This window comes from Euleptes europaea, chromosome 19 (assembly GCF_029931775.1).
Source record: "Euleptes europaea isolate rEulEur1 chromosome 19, rEulEur1.hap1, whole genome shotgun sequence".
In the NCBI taxonomy this organism is placed as follows: Eukaryota; Metazoa; Chordata; class Lepidosauria; order Squamata; family Sphaerodactylidae; genus Euleptes; species Euleptes europaea.
The window spans coordinates 19,179,667-19,198,289 of NC_079330.1; the positions used below are offsets into that span (position 1 = coordinate 19,179,667).

At 47.7% G+C, this 18,623-nt stretch overlaps 1 protein-coding gene across 1 annotated transcript; it reads right to left on the minus strand.

Annotated features, from left to right (window-relative positions):
* Positions 1–1,090: 1,090 nt before the first annotated feature.
* On the minus strand, positions 1,091–18,393 carry STYXL1 (serine/threonine/tyrosine interacting like 1). Its single transcript, XM_056865364.1, has 9 exons — positions 18,242–18,393; positions 11,985–12,046; positions 10,623–10,767; positions 10,155–10,211; positions 9,004–9,149; positions 6,985–7,130; positions 4,663–4,760; positions 3,564–3,667; positions 1,091–1,222 (listed from the first exon to the last, which is right to left on the minus strand). The coding sequence occupies exons 1-9, from the start codon at positions 18,342–18,344 to the stop codon at positions 1,091–1,093; spliced, it is 993 nt and encodes a 330-aa protein (XP_056721342.1). The 5' UTR covers positions 18,345–18,393.
* Positions 18,394–18,623: the final 230 nt, after the last annotated feature.

Sequence of the window (18,623 nt, forward strand, 5' to 3'; positions counted from 1 at the left end):
TGAGTGCTTACTAGCGCACCCACTCTTCCATCCCCCTTGAAGCTTTAAAACGCAAGCCTTCTCATCATGCCTGCTCAGAGTTGTCCCTTCTCCCAAAACACCACCATTTAAGGTACGTATGATTCAAGGTACATATGAAGTTGCCTTCTACTAAATCAGACCCTTGGTCCATCCAAGTCAGTATTGCCTACTCAGACTGGCAGCGGTTCTCCAAGGTCTCAGGCAAGGGTCTTTCACATCACCTACTTCCCTAGTCCCTTTAATGGGAGATGCTGGGGATTGAACCTGGGACCTTCTGCATGCCAAGCAGATGCTCTACCACTGAGCCACGGCCCCTCCCCTTATTAGATATTTTCAACAGGTTGCACAATTGATTTATTGGATTTTGATCCTGCTTTTCCTATGAAAAACATCTCCCCGAGTGGTTCACATCCTTTAACATTCAATACAGAACGCTGCACAGAAATGATACAGGCCCTTATCCTCAGGCTAAATGTAAGGCAAGATGCAAAAGGAAATGGAGCAGAAGATCAGACCAAGCAGTTGAGGGCCAAGCAGCTCTTTCCCTTGCTGGAACGGAAGAGGGGTGCAGCTACCCAGCGGCCCTTGAGCTTCTGGCCAGTGGCGGAGGTCAGAACCTCCTTCCCCATGCTCTTGCGATCAAGATAACATCTCACAGGCTGAACCAAGCTTCTGTTTCCGCTAAAGTCAGGGACTCCTGTCCAAGAAACGGAACTTTTCTGCTTCCCCATGTCCACTATAGCCCAGTGAGCTCTCCAAAATTGTTCCCTGTCCCCCAGGAGCAAGGTTTTTTTTGGGGGGGTGGGGTGGGGAGTTTCAAACTTTTATAACATTGACAGAAGTGCCTTCCATTGACTGAAAAAATTAGTCTGGATCCAAACTCATCTATTTATTCCACAGTGAAACTCACAGAAGGCCTTAATACTGCCTCCAGCACAGATTACAAACAGTTCAGGATAAGATCATCAAAAGGTGTGTAAAGAGTTAAAAAAAAACCCCACACTCTTCCCACAAGACCACTCTCCGTACAATCAGCATTTCGGAACCCTTCTTCGCCAGCTGCCTTCGGTCAGAAAAATGGCTCAGAGATATCAGTGATTGCTGTCATGTAGATGTGGCGTTCCCACTGTGACAGCTGTTGCACAAACCCCCGGTTTGGCCGCATGTTCGCTTTGCACTTCTGGATGCAGCTCCAAGCTTTCTACAAAGACAGTCAGAGAGCATGGATCGGTCATGAGGAATGGCAGAACAGTTTCTCTATCCAGCTCTGCAGGGGTGCACTTAGCTAATGGTCTCAGAGAATTTGGCCAGTCTTCTAGACAATGAAGGTGGGTCACGATGATCTGTCTAAGGGCCAAACTGGAGGTTATGGTGTAGACACCAATGCCATTGGCACTTGAAAAGGGACAGGTGGTGGGAAACCCTCCTGGAATTTTTAAATGGATGAGTTCAGCTCTAAAATGGCAAGAGCGTCCACAGGCTGTACCCCTGGACATGGTAATATCTAGTTTGGCCCTAAGTCTTTTGTCTAGCAGATTTTCTGTGCAATCCTATGTCTGTATATTTAGAATGAAGTTCGGCTGTATTCAAGGGCATATACTCCCCAAGAAAGCGTGAACAGCACTGCAGCTTTGGACAGAAAATTCTGCTTAAGAAATGTTGTAAATTTCATCACCAGGGAAACACAAGTATTAATGCCATTCTGGCCCCACTGGTTCATACTACTTGTTTCAGTAGCTAAGCGAAGAGTTGAAAAGTCAGCTACTCTCCCATCCAGGCCTGGCACCCCAAATGGTTGCCTGCACCAGTTCCAGAACCGGGAGGCGGGGCAGGGAAAGAAACTAAGCTTCTGCTGGCTTAATCCAGCAGTGGTAGCAGGTTCCAGGCTCAGGATCTGCAAGATCTGAAAGATTATAGGTTGATACAAGAGAGGCAAGCTCAACTATGGTTGCTTCCACATGGGGACAACTCCCCATTCATTACCCCTGCCTTTGCATTCACAATGACAGAGCTTCCACACGATGGGGTATTTCCTGGAGTATCCCCTCACGCCTACCATTCCCCCGCCACTACCATGCTTTTTGCCAGCTGTTTCTTTTTAAATTGGTAGTAGTTATATTGCTATAACGTAATGACACTATAGTGATATAGCCACTACCAATTACAAAAGTAGACAGTAAAAAGCATGCCAGCTGTGGAGAAGAGAAACAGCATCGGGTGTGGGCAGGGAGGTGTGGAAATCACTCAGCTCTCTCTCAGCCCACACCTAGGCAGTGGCAGACCTACATTTTTGGGATCCTGAAGCTTGAACTGTTATGGCCCCCCCTGTGCAACCAGCAACGTTAGGGCGACATCCAACAAGGTCCAAAGGGCCTTGCTGCCCTTGCAAGGACCTCGAGGCCCAAATGATGGAGAACAAGGTGGTCAGACAGGTGCAGCATGAATTAAGAATTCAGATGTCTTTTTATGGTTCCAATTTGCTCTAGCCTAAGGGCTGAGCTATAGAACTATTAAGCAGTGCACCAACGAAGGATTCAAGGATCCAGATGCTAAAATGTAGGCTATGGATAGATTCTAACGAGCTCAGCAAGCCCATACGGCTGGGAGTTCAGGCACTGCAAGCCCCCGAGAAAATTTTGAAATCTGACCAGCTACAGGGACATTTTGAGGCCATATGAAATGGGTATTAGAGCATATTCTAAGGTCAATATTAAGTACTTCAACCCATCGGCTTATGATTCTATCACTAAAATAGCCTTATTTTAATAACAAACACTTTTTAAAAAACTCCATCGGTTTTGTTGCAAAAGTCACTCATTAAAAAAAAAAGTTGCTTCAGGGCCCCTCCAGGATTAGGGGCCCTGAAGCTTAAGTTTCATTAGTTTCATAGTAGATCTGCCACCACATGGAGGCAGGCAAAGGTAAACCACCTCCAAACGTCTTTTGCCTTAAAAACCCTACGGCAGGGGTGGGAAACGTCAGGCCTGGAGGCCATATAAGGCCCGCGAAATCATTCAGTCTGGCCCTTCGTGGGTCCTGGCAGATCTCTAGCTCAGAAGGATCTAAGACTGGCAATCCGCTCCCTCCCGCGGACAGGAGTAGCCTCTAGTCAAGGCGGATGTGAGTTTGTTTTGCCTAGAAAAGGAACCTTCCCCCCCACTTGAAGAAGAGTCGTTAGCTATGGAGCTGCTAGGACCGCCCAAGAAACTGTGTCTTGTGTTTGCTGCCCTGCCTGAATCTCTCAGGCCCAGCTGGGAATGGCAGAGCTCAAAAGCGAGTCGCTCTACGTGGCAGACACTCGGAGCCATCTCCGATCGTGCCTCTTGGCTAAATGTTTGACCAAATATAGCAGGCTAATTTTTAAGTTGATAATTTTGTATGGCCTGCGAATGATGTTATAAATATCTAAATGGCCCTTGGCAGAAAAAAGGCTCCCCACCCCTGCCCTACAGGGTCACCATAATTCTGTTGTGACTTGACAGCCCTTTCCAACACCACCTAAACCGAAAAAGACGACAACGTTTTGCTGTAGATGCACCCACCATTAAGGTAAGGTGGTGTGTATGCATGAGATAGGCCACCGCTACAGTGCTGCACCTGCTTATACCCGAGAGAGAGAAAACCAGGACTCTTCCTTTATGGCTATCTAGATGAAGAAACAAAAGAAAAACTTTTATTACATCGATAATAATGGCATTGCTTTACCCTGCTCTGGTTAGACCTCACCTAGAGTATTGTGTTCAGTTTTGGGGACCGCAATTTAAGAAAGATGTAGACAAGCTGGAACGGGTCCAGAGGAGGGCAACCAAGATGGTGAGGGGTCTGGAGACCAAGTCTACGAGGAAAGGTTGAAGGAACTGGGTATGTTTAGCCTGAAGAGGAGAAGACTGAGAGGGGACATGATAACCATCTTCAAGTACTTGAAGGGCTGTCACATAGAGGATGGTGCCGAGTTGTTTTCTGTTGCTCCAGAAGGTTGGACCAGAACCAACGGGTTGAAATTAAATCAAAAGAGCTTCCATCTAGACATTAGGAAGAATTTTCTAAAAGAGCGGTTCCTCAGTGGAACAGGCTTCCTCGGGAGGTGGTAAGCTCTCCTTCCCTGGAGGTTTTTAAGAAGAGGCTAGATGGCCATCTGTCAGCAATGCTGATTCTATAACCTTAGGCAGATCATGAGAGGGGAGGGCACCTTGGCCGTCTTCTGGGCATGAAGTATGGGTCACTGGGGATGTGGGGAGGGGGAGGTAGTTGTGAATTTCCTGCATTGTGCAGGGGGTTGGATTAGATGACCCTGGTGGTCCCTTCCAACTCTAAGATCAGGTGCTAATTTGAAAGGAAACAAGCTCCAGGAAAAGAGGAGTTCTGTTTTAAAGTCAACTTGTATGGTGAGAAAAAGTTAGCATGAGGACTGCAGCCCTCTCCCCTTGTTTGCCTCCAGCAACTGGTATTCAGAGGTACACTGCTCCTGAACATGAAGGTTCTATGTAAGTACTATGGCAAATATCCATTGGTGGTGAGGCCTGAGCCAGCCTTTGGGATTCAGGTTTGTTCCCAAAGATGTTGGGAGGAACCTGGGTGGGAGCATTATGTAAAAACATCAAGCTTCTGTGAACTCCAGGAGTAACATTTTGATCTACTCACCAATGAAGTGGCAAATTTTACAAAAGTGGGGGTAAATATTCCCCTCTGGAGAATCCGGAATGGGTATGTGAAGGAGGTTCTTACTGCTTTTTGGGAAGCTGAGAAAGAGCAAAGAGAAGATCTGTTCAGATCTGAGAGCCAGCGTGGTGCAGTGGTTAAGAGTGGCGGACTCTAATCTGGAGAACTGGGTTCAGTTCCCCACTCCTCCACATAAAACCTGCTGGGCGACCTTGGGCAAGTCACAGGTCTCTCAGAACTCTCTCAGCCCCACCTACCTCACAGGGAGTCTGTTGTGGGGGAGAGGGGAAGGGAAGGTGATTGTAAGCCGATTTGAGACTCCTTAAGGTAGAGAAAAGTGGGGATATAAAAATCTACTCCCCTTCTTCTCCTTTGTTTCCTTCTCCTCTTCCTGGTGTTTGGAAAAATCCAAGCAAGGGGCATCAAGCAGGTTTTAAACAATCACCAGTGAGAAGATCAGGCAGATTCCAGATGATATTTTTGAGACGGAAAAACTCTTATTTGGCTTGTAAGAGAAAGGATTGCGGCAGCTTTCGGGGCCTTCAAATATGACAAGGAAGAGATCATTCCAGATGACAGGGAATATCACGATTACTGGAGCCATCAGCTGAGAGCAGACTTAAACTGCAGGCCTTCTGACGGCCGGTCTGGAGCACTGCGCCTTGAGCCAATGCATTGCTACAGGAAACCGCAGCCTCTTAGTGTCCAAGAACCTTTATTATTAACTTATCAGATTTTTAAAGCCTAAACCAAAATTGGGTCCAGGGTATTATGTGGCTTCCTCCCCCATCCCCAGGCTCAGAGATCAGCAAGCAAGTCTCTTTTCTAGGTTCCAGCACACAGATAGGCCAAGTTGACTTGTATGTGTAAGCAGGGCCTTTACGGTGGCTGCCCCGGAGAAGCAGAATGCCCTTCCACAGAACAGCTGCCTCCCTTCCTCTTTCCAAACATTTCAGAGAAGTCTGAAGGCAACAGTGTTCACAATGGCCTTTTAAAGGCCCCGATAGGCTAGTCTTCTTTACCTGCTGCTGCTGGAGATAAACAATTTACATTTTATATTTGTATAGCTTCTTCTGATAGCAGTAGAAAAAAGGAAGAGTCCAGTAGCATCTTAAAAGCAAAGAAGTATCTGAAGAAGTGAGCTGTGACTCACGAAAGCTCATACCCTGCCAGAAATTTTGTAACTCTTTAAGGTGCTACTGGACTCTTGCTCTTTTCTACTGCTACAGACAAACGCGGCTACCCATCGTGATCTTTCTTCTTATAGTCTTTTATCTGAAGACTGAATACAAGATCTTCTGCATGCGAAGCATCCACTCCACCAGGGAGCTGCCCCTCCCTGAAATATGTCCTGGGTGACTTTTTATATTAGTTAATATGATTACTTGCTGATCTGATCCTGTACCCTTTTAGCCGAAGCTCATTTTGTGGGTTCCTAGCTCTCTGAATGGGCACTAAGTCCACTGTCTATTTTTCACGTGTTTATCTTGCCTTTCCACTACACAGCTCAGAGCAACAAGCGTGGTTTTTCCCTCTCCTCCTTTTATCCTCACGCGGGGAAGGATTAGGTGGAGAGAAAAAGAGACCGACGGGCCCAAAGTCACTCAGCAAGCTTCATGGCAGAGTGGGGAATATGAATTGTTATCCTCCTCATCAATGGTATTAATAGTCCACCTTTCTCATTAAGCATCACAATAGATTAGACAGTCAAAGGTCTATACCATCAATGGCTGGGATGTCCCATCAACAGCACAAGAGGGTTTGGATGGCAGAAATTTTAAAACAAATCAGAAATCTGATACAGAGTTAAAACAAAGCAGGAGCCTTTAAACCAGGGATGTCAAACATAAGGCCCGTGGGCCAAATCCGGCTCCTTGAGAGCTCTTATCCGGCCCGCGAGCCAGCCACTCTCAATCTGGGCTGGCGAGGCACGGCTCGGCCCTCACCAAGTGACATTTATGACATATCTGGCCCTTGCAACAAATGAGTTTGACACGCCTGCTTTAAACATTAAAACAAAGCATTTAACAAAACATTAAAACAAAGCATTAAAACAAAGCCAGAGCATTTAAACGTGGGTCTCCCAAGCCCTCATTCAAGACTAACCACTACACCACGCCAACCAACAGCTAAAACCATGGCACTTTACACAACAGATAAAGGTTCACAGCAGCTGGCTCCTTTTTTGTGGATATGTGGGCCAATATACATTTTTTATTAAGGACTAGTCGCTTTTCTTGGCTCCTATACAAGGCTGCAGGAGAAGCCCTGTTCAGTGCTATCGCCCTACACCGTGCGACTCACAATGTGTCCGTCTCCTCGGAGACATTGACATGGGCTACGATTTTCAGATCCTTCTGCATCTGCTGATTGGAGGCTTGCCTGTAATCTCCCATGTACAGCTTGTCCGGAACAATCTCAACCGGGTAAGGCAGGAGCTCCTCCAGTTCCTGTGGAAGAATCAAAAGGAACCAATGAAGGACACACCTCTGAAATCAGAACCCTACCAAACCAATACAAGTTCAAGTTCTGGGCTGGGTCAGGGGGCTTAAAAGTAGAGTTGCCAGCTCAGGGTTGAGAAATACCTGGAGATTTAGGGGGCGGAGCCTAAGGAGGGTGATGTTTGGGAGGAGAGGGACTTCAATGGGGTATAATGCCATAGAGTCTCAAAGCGGCTTACAGTCGCTTTCCCTTCCCCCTCCCCCCAAACAGCAGGCACCTTGTGAGGCAGGTGGGGCTGAGAGAGTTCTGAGAGGACTGTGATTAGCCCGAGGTCACCCAGCAGGCTTCATGTGTCGGAGTGGAGAATCGAGCCTGGTCCTCCAGATTAGAGTCCACTCCTCATGTGGAGGAGCAGGGAATCGAACCTGGTTCTCCATATTAGAGTCCACCACACTTAACCACTACACCACGCTGGCTCAGGTGTGCTGGTATTCTTTTCATCTGTTAAGAGATATTTATACCACCGCTCACCCACAGGGCCCCCAAAGCAGCTTTCAACACTGTTCTTTCCTCCTCCATTTTATCCTCATAATAACAACCCAGGATAGTCTGAGACCAGCCCAGTTTCCACGGCAAGTGGAGGTTCGATCCTGGGTCCCCCAGATCCTACCCTAACAGATTACCCACAAACCACACCGGGTCTCAGCCGTTCTTGAAAAGCTGCTATACAACCCAAGTCTGTTCAGCAGTAAATTTTTGCCCTGCCAGTCTATGCTTAGGAGGTGCAGCTTTCCTGCTTGCAATCTCCTCGTTGGGGAAGAGGGCGTTGGGGCACCTCCCCGTGATAACAACAGAAGGATCAATTAAGCAACACAAGCATAGCGAGGCTCATTTGTATGCTTCATCCAACGTGTCTGTCACAGGATTCACATTCTTCTCCCCCTTCTCCTCAGGCCCAACCCCAAGCTCAACCCGATCATCAATCTGCCTCTGAGGGCTTGAGAACAAACAACATGAGGAATGCAAACTACATTTTTTTAATGCTAAGAGTGACTCAGAGGAGCTCCGTGGCGCAGAGTGGTAAGCTGCAGTACTGCAGTCAAAAGCCCTGCTCACGACCTGAGTTCGATCCCGACAGAAGTCGGTTTCAGATAGCCGGCTCAAGGTCGACTCAGCCTTCCATCCTTCCGAGGTCGGTAAAATGAGTCCCCAGCTTGCTGGGGGTAAAGGGAAGGTGACTGGGGAAGGCACTGGCAAACCACCCCATAAACAAAGTCTGCCTAGTAAACGCCGGGATGCGACGTCACCCCATGGATCAGGAATGACCCAGTGCTTGCACAAGGGACCTTTACCTTTAATAGTGACTCAAGCAAAAAAAGAGATCAAAGAAGCTGCTGCAGAGAGCAACGAATTAATGGGATTGTGGTTCCTATCGTGGCCTTGCCCAGCTTTCAGATTGCAGGGTGTCCCTCAGGAAGTTTGGAGAGGGAAGAGGATGTATGAATCAGCAGCAACTGCTTAAGAAACAGGGAGCACGATAAAGACGGCACCTGTACTCCGACTGCCCCCACTGACCAGGGATGGTCCTACTTTCTGGTCTCCACCCCAATCAATCACTGTTCCTATTTCATCCCTTTTTTCTTATTTTTTTGCTGTGGAAGGATACCTGCTTAGGGTTAAGAACATCAGTACATAAGAAAAGCCATGTTGGATCAGACCAAGGCCCATCAAGTCCAGCAGTCTGTTCACAGTGGCCAACCAGGGGCCTCTAGGAAGCCCACCAACGAGACGACCGCAGCAGCATCCTGCCTGTGTTCCAAAGCACCCAATATAATGGGCATGCTCCTCTGACACACGAAAGCAACGTTATTCCCCTCTCACCTGAGGCGTCCAGATTACCTTCCTGGTCCTCAGGAAATGGTAACAGGTGGTGAAGAGCTCATACCCGCCTCTAAGGACCAGGACAGGGAAGCGGGTATACAGCTGCATGATCCTGGCACAGCGTGCGGCGGATCCATGTTTGGCATCTGCAGGAAGACGCAAAGGAGTGGCGGTTGGAGCAGGTGCCCCTTGCCAGCACGCTCCCCGAAGGGGCGATTTCCCCCTTGGTTTGCTGTAAAGGCAGCCGCAAATAGAGCAGGGCCCCCGGACAGTGGGGGTAAGGCTTTAGCATCATGGCCGCCCCTGTACCCAGCATGCCTTTCAACTCCTCCACTGCCGAGAGATGACCCAGGAGCCGCGTTCCACCTGAAGTGTATTGAAGGGCTCCTGTTAACCACAAGGCTGGCTGCAGGATTCTATGAGGCTCCGGGTGTCCATGGGCCATTCTCTCCCCACTACGTGGCTACCTCCCCCAACTGTGACAAACAGCACCCGCCAAAGTCATTTTTGGTCACCAAGTCCCTTCTCCCCCCCCGTGTTGCAGACCTGATCCAAACAGGACTCTTGTGTGCTTGGGATAGGGTTGCCAACCACCAGGTAGTAGCTGGAGATCTCCTGCTATTGCAACTGATCTCCAGCCGATAGAGACCAGTTCGCCTGAAGAAAATGGCCACTTTGGCAATTGGACTCTATGGCACTGAAGTCCCTCCCCTCCCCAAACCCTGCCCTCCTGAGGCTCCGCCCCAAAAACCTCCCACCGGTTACAAAGAGGGACCTGGCAACCCTGGCTTGGGAGCATCGTGTCCTGCATCTCATGTTTGACTGTGAGGGCACGGGAGTCGGACCAGGCACATGGCAAAATGGCACACCTGGTTCACACCTAGGGTTGCCAACCTCCAGGTCGTGGCTGGAGATCTCCCACTAATACAACCGGTCTCCAGGCGATAAAGATCAATTCACCTGGAGAAAATGGAAGGTGGCCTCTATGGCATTATACCCCTTTGAAGTCCCACCCCTCCCCAAACCCTGCCCTTCTCAGGCTCCACCCCCCCAAATCTCCAGGCATTTCCCAACCTGGAGCTAGCAACCCTACTCCTGAACTGCAGCTCCCAGCCTGACACCGCAGCAACAAAACAAAACTCTCAACTTACTAAATTTAGGTGACAACCTGCGTTTTTCAATCAAAGCTTCTGGATCTCCTTCGCAGTCTAAGTGGGAGGGGAAAAAAGATTTGTTAGGAACTGTTAGGAAGGACCTGCTGCTAGCATGAGCGGGAAGAGAGCAGAGTACCTCCTGGCTCTCTTAACACATGTGCTGAGTGGAGCAGCAGGAGGAGACGTAGTCCCTCAGCAGTGAAAAGGACTCTTTTTCAGCACAGGCAGAAATGCTTTCCCTACCAAAGTTTTCTGGGCTGTCTCTCTTTCTCTCGCTTCCTTGAGTCCACCACATCCTGGCCTGGCCACCCTCCTACCTGAAGTCTGAAGAGAGACAGCCCAGAAAAATGTTTACTACTTCCTCAGTGAGAACTGGCTCCATGCGGAGTCATGTGTGAGCCAGGCCTATTACACAGAATCAGTTGGCCCGCTTAGCAGCAATAGGAACAGCAGAGGTAGGAATACCTTTTAGTTCGTCATCCAGTTCCGGTAAGTCATAATCCATGTCAAAAGCAGCTTCCAAAGTATCTGTTCTGCCATCGTACACAACGCAGTATCGGACGCATTCCAAGTCAATGGACTGAGGTGGTGTGTATTTGCCCAACAGGTTCTTTAAAGCAGAAACGTGGGGTATAAAGAAAGTAAAATAAATACAGAGCAGAAAGCCTGTGAAACAGGGCCCTAGAGTGATTTTTAATTTGCAGGATTTTCTTAGTGACAAGGATTCAAGTGATAAACAGCTGCCACCACAGCAAAAGGATCTGCACTGTGTTACTGAAGTTAAGCCATGGCAAACGTTTTGTGGCTGGCTCCACCCCCTGCGGCAGCCATTTTTGTTGCTGCTCCCACCGTACCGTGTCAGAATTTCAAATGCGCCTGCAGGCTCAAAAAGGTTGGGGACCCCTGCTCTAGCGTCTCACACTAACACAGATTTAAGAAGGCCTCTTGAAAACAGAGAAAAATAAGGATGATGATAGACCAGAGGCAGAAAAGAGAGGCTGTGGCTCAGTGGTGGAGCATCTGCTTGGCATGCAGAAGGTCCCAGGTCCAATCCCCGGCATCTCCAGTTAAAAAAGGACTAGGCAAGTAGGTGATGTGAAAGACCTCTGCCTGAGACCCTGAAGAGCTGCTGCCGGTCTGAGTAGACAATACTAACTTTAATGAACCAAGGGTCTGATTCATTATAAGGCAGCTTCATGTGTTCATGTGGTCAGAGTACTGACTTTGATGGACCAAGGGTCTGAATCAGTATAAGCCAGCTTCATGTGTGTTCATGTGTGTTCCTGTGAATACAGACAGACGATGCAGTGAACTATATGGCCATTTATGCAAGGCTGTTTCCTCACGGTCACCCTGGCACCTACTTCAGGGCTTTGCTTTGATTATGCTTGCATTTGCCAACCGTCAGAGGTCGCCTCCCCACGTTTCCGCACGTTTTGCCTGCATTTTCTAGATGCTGGCTAGACACGAATCCAGAAAACGTGGGCAAAACGCACGGAAATCCTCAGGGAAAGCGAGGCAACCTCTGAAGGTAGGAAAATGCAAGCATAATCAAAGTGAAGCCCCGAAGTAGTTGGCAGGGGTGACAGCAAGGAAACAGCCATGCATAAATGGCCTACGGCTCAGTTGCCTTAGGGTCTGTGCAGGAAGAACATCTGTGGACTTACAGATCAGATTGCTTTGTTTCCTACCCCATGACCCCCAAGCCTCACCTCATAGCAGTGCCAGCGCCCGCTCAGCTGAGAAGCACATACTACTTCACTGAGATTCTAGCCAAACCACAGATAACATGAACAGATGACCAAAGTGTCCAAAAACACAACTCGCCTGTTTCACTCTTAGGGCTGTTATCACGTGGTTTTCGTTGTACTCCCGCTTAGTACGAGCATCTGAAAATGAACAGCACACAAACAAAAATGCAGACAGGCCAATGGATCAAACCCCTGAAGCAAAGATACGTAACTGGAGGCGTCTGGGCAGAATCTGTGTCCTCTCCCTCTTCCCCTTTTCTCTTCCTATACTAGGCCAAAATCAACAGATGAGTCTCTCCCATCAAGATTCTTTGTTTAAAAAACCCCTGAATTGTCAGCAGTACTGATGGCCCTTGAACTTGTTATTTTTAAAAAGCCATTTGTTGTAAACTGTTTTGGAAAAAAAAATAACTGTAGACACATTTAGTGTAATAAAGTAAGTAATTTATAAGTAAAAACAATCCAGACAATTACTCTTTATTGTTACAAAGACCAGCATACAATCAGTAGTTATAATCCAGACAAAATCCAGAAACAATCCAGACAAATGACTAATTCGTTTTTCATAGCGCATCACCAGATCTCTCCCAATACACATTTGAGTGATTTCTGGCACCGAGGCTTTGGTTGTAGCTAAAGATGCCAGCTCAGTGGGCCTATAAATTGTATTGTCTGGGATCATCAACAAGCTTACAGGGTGATTGACCCGCGTGAGTGGGAGAAGACAGGGTCATCCTGCTCTTCCTTGAACATTCCTACACCTTCTTGATAAGTCACTAATCCTGTTCTAGGATTTCCTCTCCGATACAATCAGGAAATCACAGTGGCCACCTTGGTCCCACACCATGAAAAGCTCCGGGACCTGTGGACAAATGCCAAGGCTCAACTGGGAGGGTCTGTGGCTTAGTGGTAAAGCATCTCAATGGCATGCTCCCAGGTTCAATCCCCGGCATCTCCAGTTAAAGGGACTAGGCAAGTAGGTGACATGAAAGACCTCCACCTGAGACCCTGGAGAGCTGCTGCCGGTCTGAACAGACAATACTGACTTTGATGGACCAAGGGTCTGATTCAGTAGAAGGCAGCTTCATGTGTTCAATCAGTAAAAGGGCAGATAGTGTGGCACAGTGGTTACAGTGCTGAACCGGGGAGGCCCATGTTAAAATCCATGCTCAGTTAAGGTGCCCGGGGGGACCTGGGGCCTTGGGCTCTCTCTTGGATGCTCACCTAACCCATAATGTTGTGGTGGTGAAAAAATAAGAGAAGGGAGGACCAATACTCTCCAATATTTCATCAACAATACCTTTTAACACCCCCAATTCTCATGCCGGTCACTGTCTGAGCTCCCCTTTTACACATTATTTGGAGTAGCGGTTAGAGTGTCAGACTAGGATCTGGGAGACCCAGGTATGAGTCCCCACTCTGCCATGGAAGCTTACTGGGTGGGTGACGTTAGGTCAGTCGCTCTCTCATCCTAACCTACCTCAGGGGGTTGTTGTGAGGATAAAATGGAGAAGAGACTAATATAAGCCTCTTTGGGTCCCCACTGGAGAGAAAGGCAAGGCATAAATAAATGTGCTTGATGCAGAAATAGGGTTGCCAACCTCCAGGTGCTGGCTGGAGATCTCCTTCTATTACAACTGATCTCCAGGCAACAGAGATCAGTCCCCCTGGACTCTATCATGGCATTATACCCCATTGAAGCCCCTCCCCTCCTCAGGTTCCACCCCAAAATCTCCAGGTATTTCCCAACCCAGAGCTGTCCACCCTGTGCAAGAAACAACTGTACCACTGGGGCTTCCGCAATAACCATAATACACATTTTTACAGAGGTCTATAAAATTATGGCTGGTATGGAGAGAGTGGACGGGGAGAAGCTTTCCTCCCTCTCTCATAATACCAAAAAGCGGGTCATCTACTGAAGCTGGAGGGTGAGAGATTCAAAACAAATAAAAGGAAATATTTCTTCACCCAACGCATAGTTAAATTGTGGAACTCCCTGCCCCAGGATGTGCTGATGGCTGCCAACTTGGAAGGCTTTAAGAGGAGAGGGGACATGTTCATGGAGGAGAGGGCTATCCATAGCTATTAGTCAAAATGAATACTAGTCATGATGCATACCTGTTCTCTCCAGTATCAGAGGAGCATGCCCATTATATTAGGTGCTGTAAAGCCCAGGCAGGATGCTGCCGCAGTCGTCTTGTTTGGGGGCTTGCTAGAGGCACCTGGTTGGCCACTGTGTGAACAGACTGCTGGACTTGATGGGCCTTTGTCTGATCCAGTATGGCTTTTCTTATGTTTTTACAAACTTCAGCAAGGAATTTACTAGATGGCCAAAGGCAGTGATTCCCAACTTGGGGTATATGTACCCTCTGGGGTACAAACCAGGACATTTAGGGGTACATGAAGAAAAAAAAAACAAATAATGGTGGAAATATAAATTTGAAATAACAGCAACTATGTTAATGACAAACATTTTGGTAATATGAAGGGTACAATTTATAGAAATGGGTAGTGCAAGTGAAAAAAGGTTGGGAACCACTGGCCTAGGGCAAGCTACTGTCTCTTATCTTGGTAAGTTCTCTCCTTTCCCACCAAAATAATCCATGGTCTTCGACAAAGTAAACCTCTTTGGGTTCCCAACTTAAATAAATAAAACAAAGCCTTTGCTCTGACTCCTGTGTGTCATATTAATTTAGTCTTCCAGCGATTTCAAAGCCAGAAGGGTTTTTTTTTCTCTTTCAGGTAAAGATATGCTTGGCAAAACCATAATTGTCCTACGATACATTATCAACAGATCTGAACATACCGCAGCAGCTGCAGGGCGTAAGTTGACAAGTTGTGTACTACTGCATGCTGCCTGAATGTTTGTGTGCGCGCCTGTGTGGGCGCTAGAGCCAAGAGGCAGCCATCTGCCCACTCACAGATTTCCCTTCTAAAGCACTGGGGGTAGGGGTAAACCACCAGGATTGACAAGGCAACCTGTGCTAACAGCATTTTAGAGAGGCATCCCCAAAAGGCAGAAAACAGTAACATACAGATACTGATTTCCCGGGGGCAGGATCCATAAAACAGGGATGGTCCCTGGCAAATAGGGACAGCTGGAATGTGTGAGAACACAGACGCCGCCCTGATGTGACAGATAAGATATTTGGATTGTGTGTTATGTTTATTCTTTGGGGACAACTGTGCCTAGTGACATGGAATATAGAGATTAATGTGGAATGGGCAAGGCTTTAGGCTGGGTGAGGGCGGTGGGGCTGCCACCCCAAGAGAAAGCACTGGGTTGACATTGAAAAACAGGCTTTGAAACTGGTGATGTGACAACTGCTGTTTAAAGCGACAGAGCTAGCTTTGAGAATAAGGTTTCATTTTGAAAACAATTCACAAAGACCAGTGCCTCTCCCCCGCCCCTTCCCATAAGTGGTTGTGTTCTAAACTGGACCCACTTGAGTTATGCAAGTCTGTGTGTCCCCCCCCCCCCCCGATTCCCACTGGCACAGGTTGGGTTTTGCAAGATCACACCCACCCTTTTATGCAAAAATTATTGCGAAAATCCTCCTCGCCACTGCTACTCTGAGAGAAAAAAAGGAGGAAGGTAACAAGGCAGTATTTATCATGGATTTGCGGTGGTGCCACCTCCCTTTGGAAACACCCTCTTCCCCGAGAGCCACTTGGTATCAAATCCACTTTGTTTCAGACACAGGGGAGAAACCTTTCCTTTACTCAGATGTGACTTTACCTGTCCTGTTTGTTTCTACATAATTGGACATTGTGACTGACCTGATCTTTTCAATTTTGCATTTGACTTTTTGTGGGGGCTACTGTTCTTACTGACCTGGATGGCCCAGGCTAGCCTGATCTCGTCAGATCTCAGAAGCTAAGCAGGGTCAGCCCTGGTTAGCATTTGGATGGGAGACCACCAAGGAATGCCAGGGTTGCTGTGCAGAGGAAGGCACTGGCAAACCACCTCTGTTAGTCTCTCGCCATGAAAACCCCACAAGGGGTCGCCATAAGTCGGCTACGACTTGACGGCACTTTACACACACACTGTTTTCACGCCCTGACCTGGATAGCTCCAATCTAGCCTTATCTAGTCAGATTTCAGAAGCAAAGCAGGGTTGGCCCTTGGTTAGTATTTGTATGGGAGACCTCCAAGGAATACCAGGGTCGTGATGCTGAGGCAGGCAATGGCAAACCACCTCCGAACATCTCTTACAGGGTCAACATAAGTCAGCTGTGACTTGATGGCACATAAAAAATTGTTTTTATTGTGATTTTACAGATTGTCTTACTAGTCAGATACTTTGTATCCGTTTTTTATTCTAATTATAAAGCAGAAGCCACCTGCAGGGTCAACTGGGGTAAAAATTTGTGAGATATCAGCTTGTAGAAAAATATGAAATAATTATTTGCTTATATGGGAGGGAAGGTGGCATGGTATAGCAGGGCCCTTCCCAACTCTGTCAGCATGCCAGGGGCTACCAACAGGACTCAGACCCTTTAAGGGGGCGAAGGGGTGCGTTGCGGACATGGAACCAGCATCCATGGCCACACCCCTTCCCGCTCCAGGGCTGTGACAGGTGCTGGGCTTGGCCTCCTTGCCTGTTAGCCCCCGATTGCTTCTGCCTGCGCTGTCCATCACAGCCCCGCCGCTTCTCCACAACACCTGTATGGGATGCTATGGTGCAGTTGCTGGGGATGCAGCCACTGAAACCCAGCTACTAACTCTTTTTCCTGCTGGGCTCCGCCTAACAAGCTCTTTAGGGAGAGATCTAGCGGTGCCACAGTTACACTGACAGTCAGCTGCATGGGCAACCCTCAGGATCGCTCTGTCGAATTCAAAACAGTCACTGGGGTTCGATTATCACTGTCTATTCATTTCTTTAAAGCCTCAACTGGAAACACAGCAACCTCTCCTAGTGAGGAAGGCTAGGCCTCCCGGGTGGTCCTGAGAATGAGGTATAACCTGTGGGATCCCAAGAACCTGAGTGTTCTTTTTTGTTTTTAAGTCCAAGAAGTTACTAGCCCTTGTAAGCCAAAGGCTGTAAGAAAACAGACGGTTCCCATATGATACAACCAGTAAGGGTGAGAGATCTGCAAAGTTTAAGGCATGGCAGTTCTTTTCTGGCACAGGCCTTTGTCCTGCTACCCAGCAAACAGCAGATGCTGACTTTGGCACACATATCTTTCTCTTCCAAAGGGTGGATCCAGTGGAAGGCTCCATGGAAGAAGTTGGCAAAACAGATCTTTCTCTGCCTTGCCCTTCCCTCCATCCTGAAACACCTCCCTGAGAAACAGGAGAGCCTCATAAACTTAATCAGCACCACAGGATAAGGAATTGCAGCAACAAGTAGGAAAAATTGCCTCCCTCTCCTGATGCAAGCCACAAGTGGAAGAACGATTCTTCCTACAGCACCCCGTCCTATGGTGTGTTTCGCCTAGGAATCACTTCCAATTTTTGGAGAAGAGCTTTGGGACAACAGCAGGTTACTCGGAAAAGGTGGGGAAAGAACCAATCTGATAACTACTTCCATTAACTCTTCTACTAGACTGGTTGGGCCAGGAGACTAAACTCTTGAATGCAGAGAGGGCTGGTGCAGGCATGGCACGTGTTGGGGAAGGGCAACAGGTGAGCAGCAGTTTTGAAAGGGGCATATGCTTTGCAGACATGTTTGTCAGTTCAAACCCCAGCTCAGATCAGTGGCAGCAGAATGAGGAGAACCTCTACTAGTGAGCACAATTCTTAGTGGGGTGATCTACAAATCTTGTGGGGGAGGGGAGATGCAGAAATTTTGGGGACAGAGGGGAGTGCAGCCAGAACAGCAGGCATTTCCTTTCCCACAATTCATATGTATGTACATTTTTATAACACTGTTGTTTTCAAACCAGTTTTTAATACTAGAGAGTCCACCCTCCGATGCATCTAATTATTAGCTTGTCTCCTACAATCCTACAAAGACGGTAATGCTAGGAAAAGTTGAAGGCAGCAAAAAAGAGAGGAAGACCCATAACGAGATGAACTGACTCAATCAAGGAGGCCGCGGCCCTCAGTTTGCAAGTCCTGAGCAAGGCCATTAATAATAGGATGTTTTGGAGGTCATTAATTCATAGGGTTGCCATAAGTCAGAAGCGGCCTGACGGCACTTAACACACGCACATCCTACAACTGCTTCCCTTCCCTATTATTTATGAATCTTTATTTAGATATTTATACCTGCTTTTCTCCCCAATGGGGACTGAAAGCAGCTGGTAACATCATTTTCTAGTTTATCTTTATAAAAACTGTGATGCAGGTTAGGCATACTGTCCACTTTGACCATGCCCTTTACTTACCCAATAAACATAAATAGTTTGGCTCTGTCAACCTGGAATGCATCATTGCCTGGTTCAGTATGTTATATAGTTCAGTTGGTTCACAGAGCTCCACCCCTGCCATTTTGCTGGACGAAAATTATTTAGAACATCAGAGCATTCTCAAGCAGGCAAATCTGTGTTTGAGGGGTGGGGGTCAACTATGAATTGAAGCCGCTCTTTCCAATCTGAGTTTGCAGCCTGAAAACTGAGACAGGGTGAGCTGAGCAGAAATACAGGTGTCAGGGTTCCCGTTCCGCCTGAAAATAAATGAAAACATTGACTTAATAGCAACGCCAAGCCGTATATAGCACTATCAGTGTCCAAAACATTGCACGCAAATTATCTTGCTGTACTTCTTCCA

Coding starts and splice junctions, on each gene's coding strand:
- STYXL1 (XM_056865364.1), bottom strand. CDS start 18,344: ATGGCAGGGGTGGAGCTCTGTGAACCAACTGAACTATATAACATACTG. Junction 12,047..18,241: donor AAACTATTTATGTTTATTGG/GTAAGTAAAGGG, acceptor GTTCATTTTCAG/ATGCTCGTACTAAGCGGGAG. Junction 9,150..10,154: donor CAGGTTGTCACCTAAATTTA/GTAAGTTGAGAG, acceptor GTCTTCCTGCAG/ATGCCAAACATGGATCCGCC.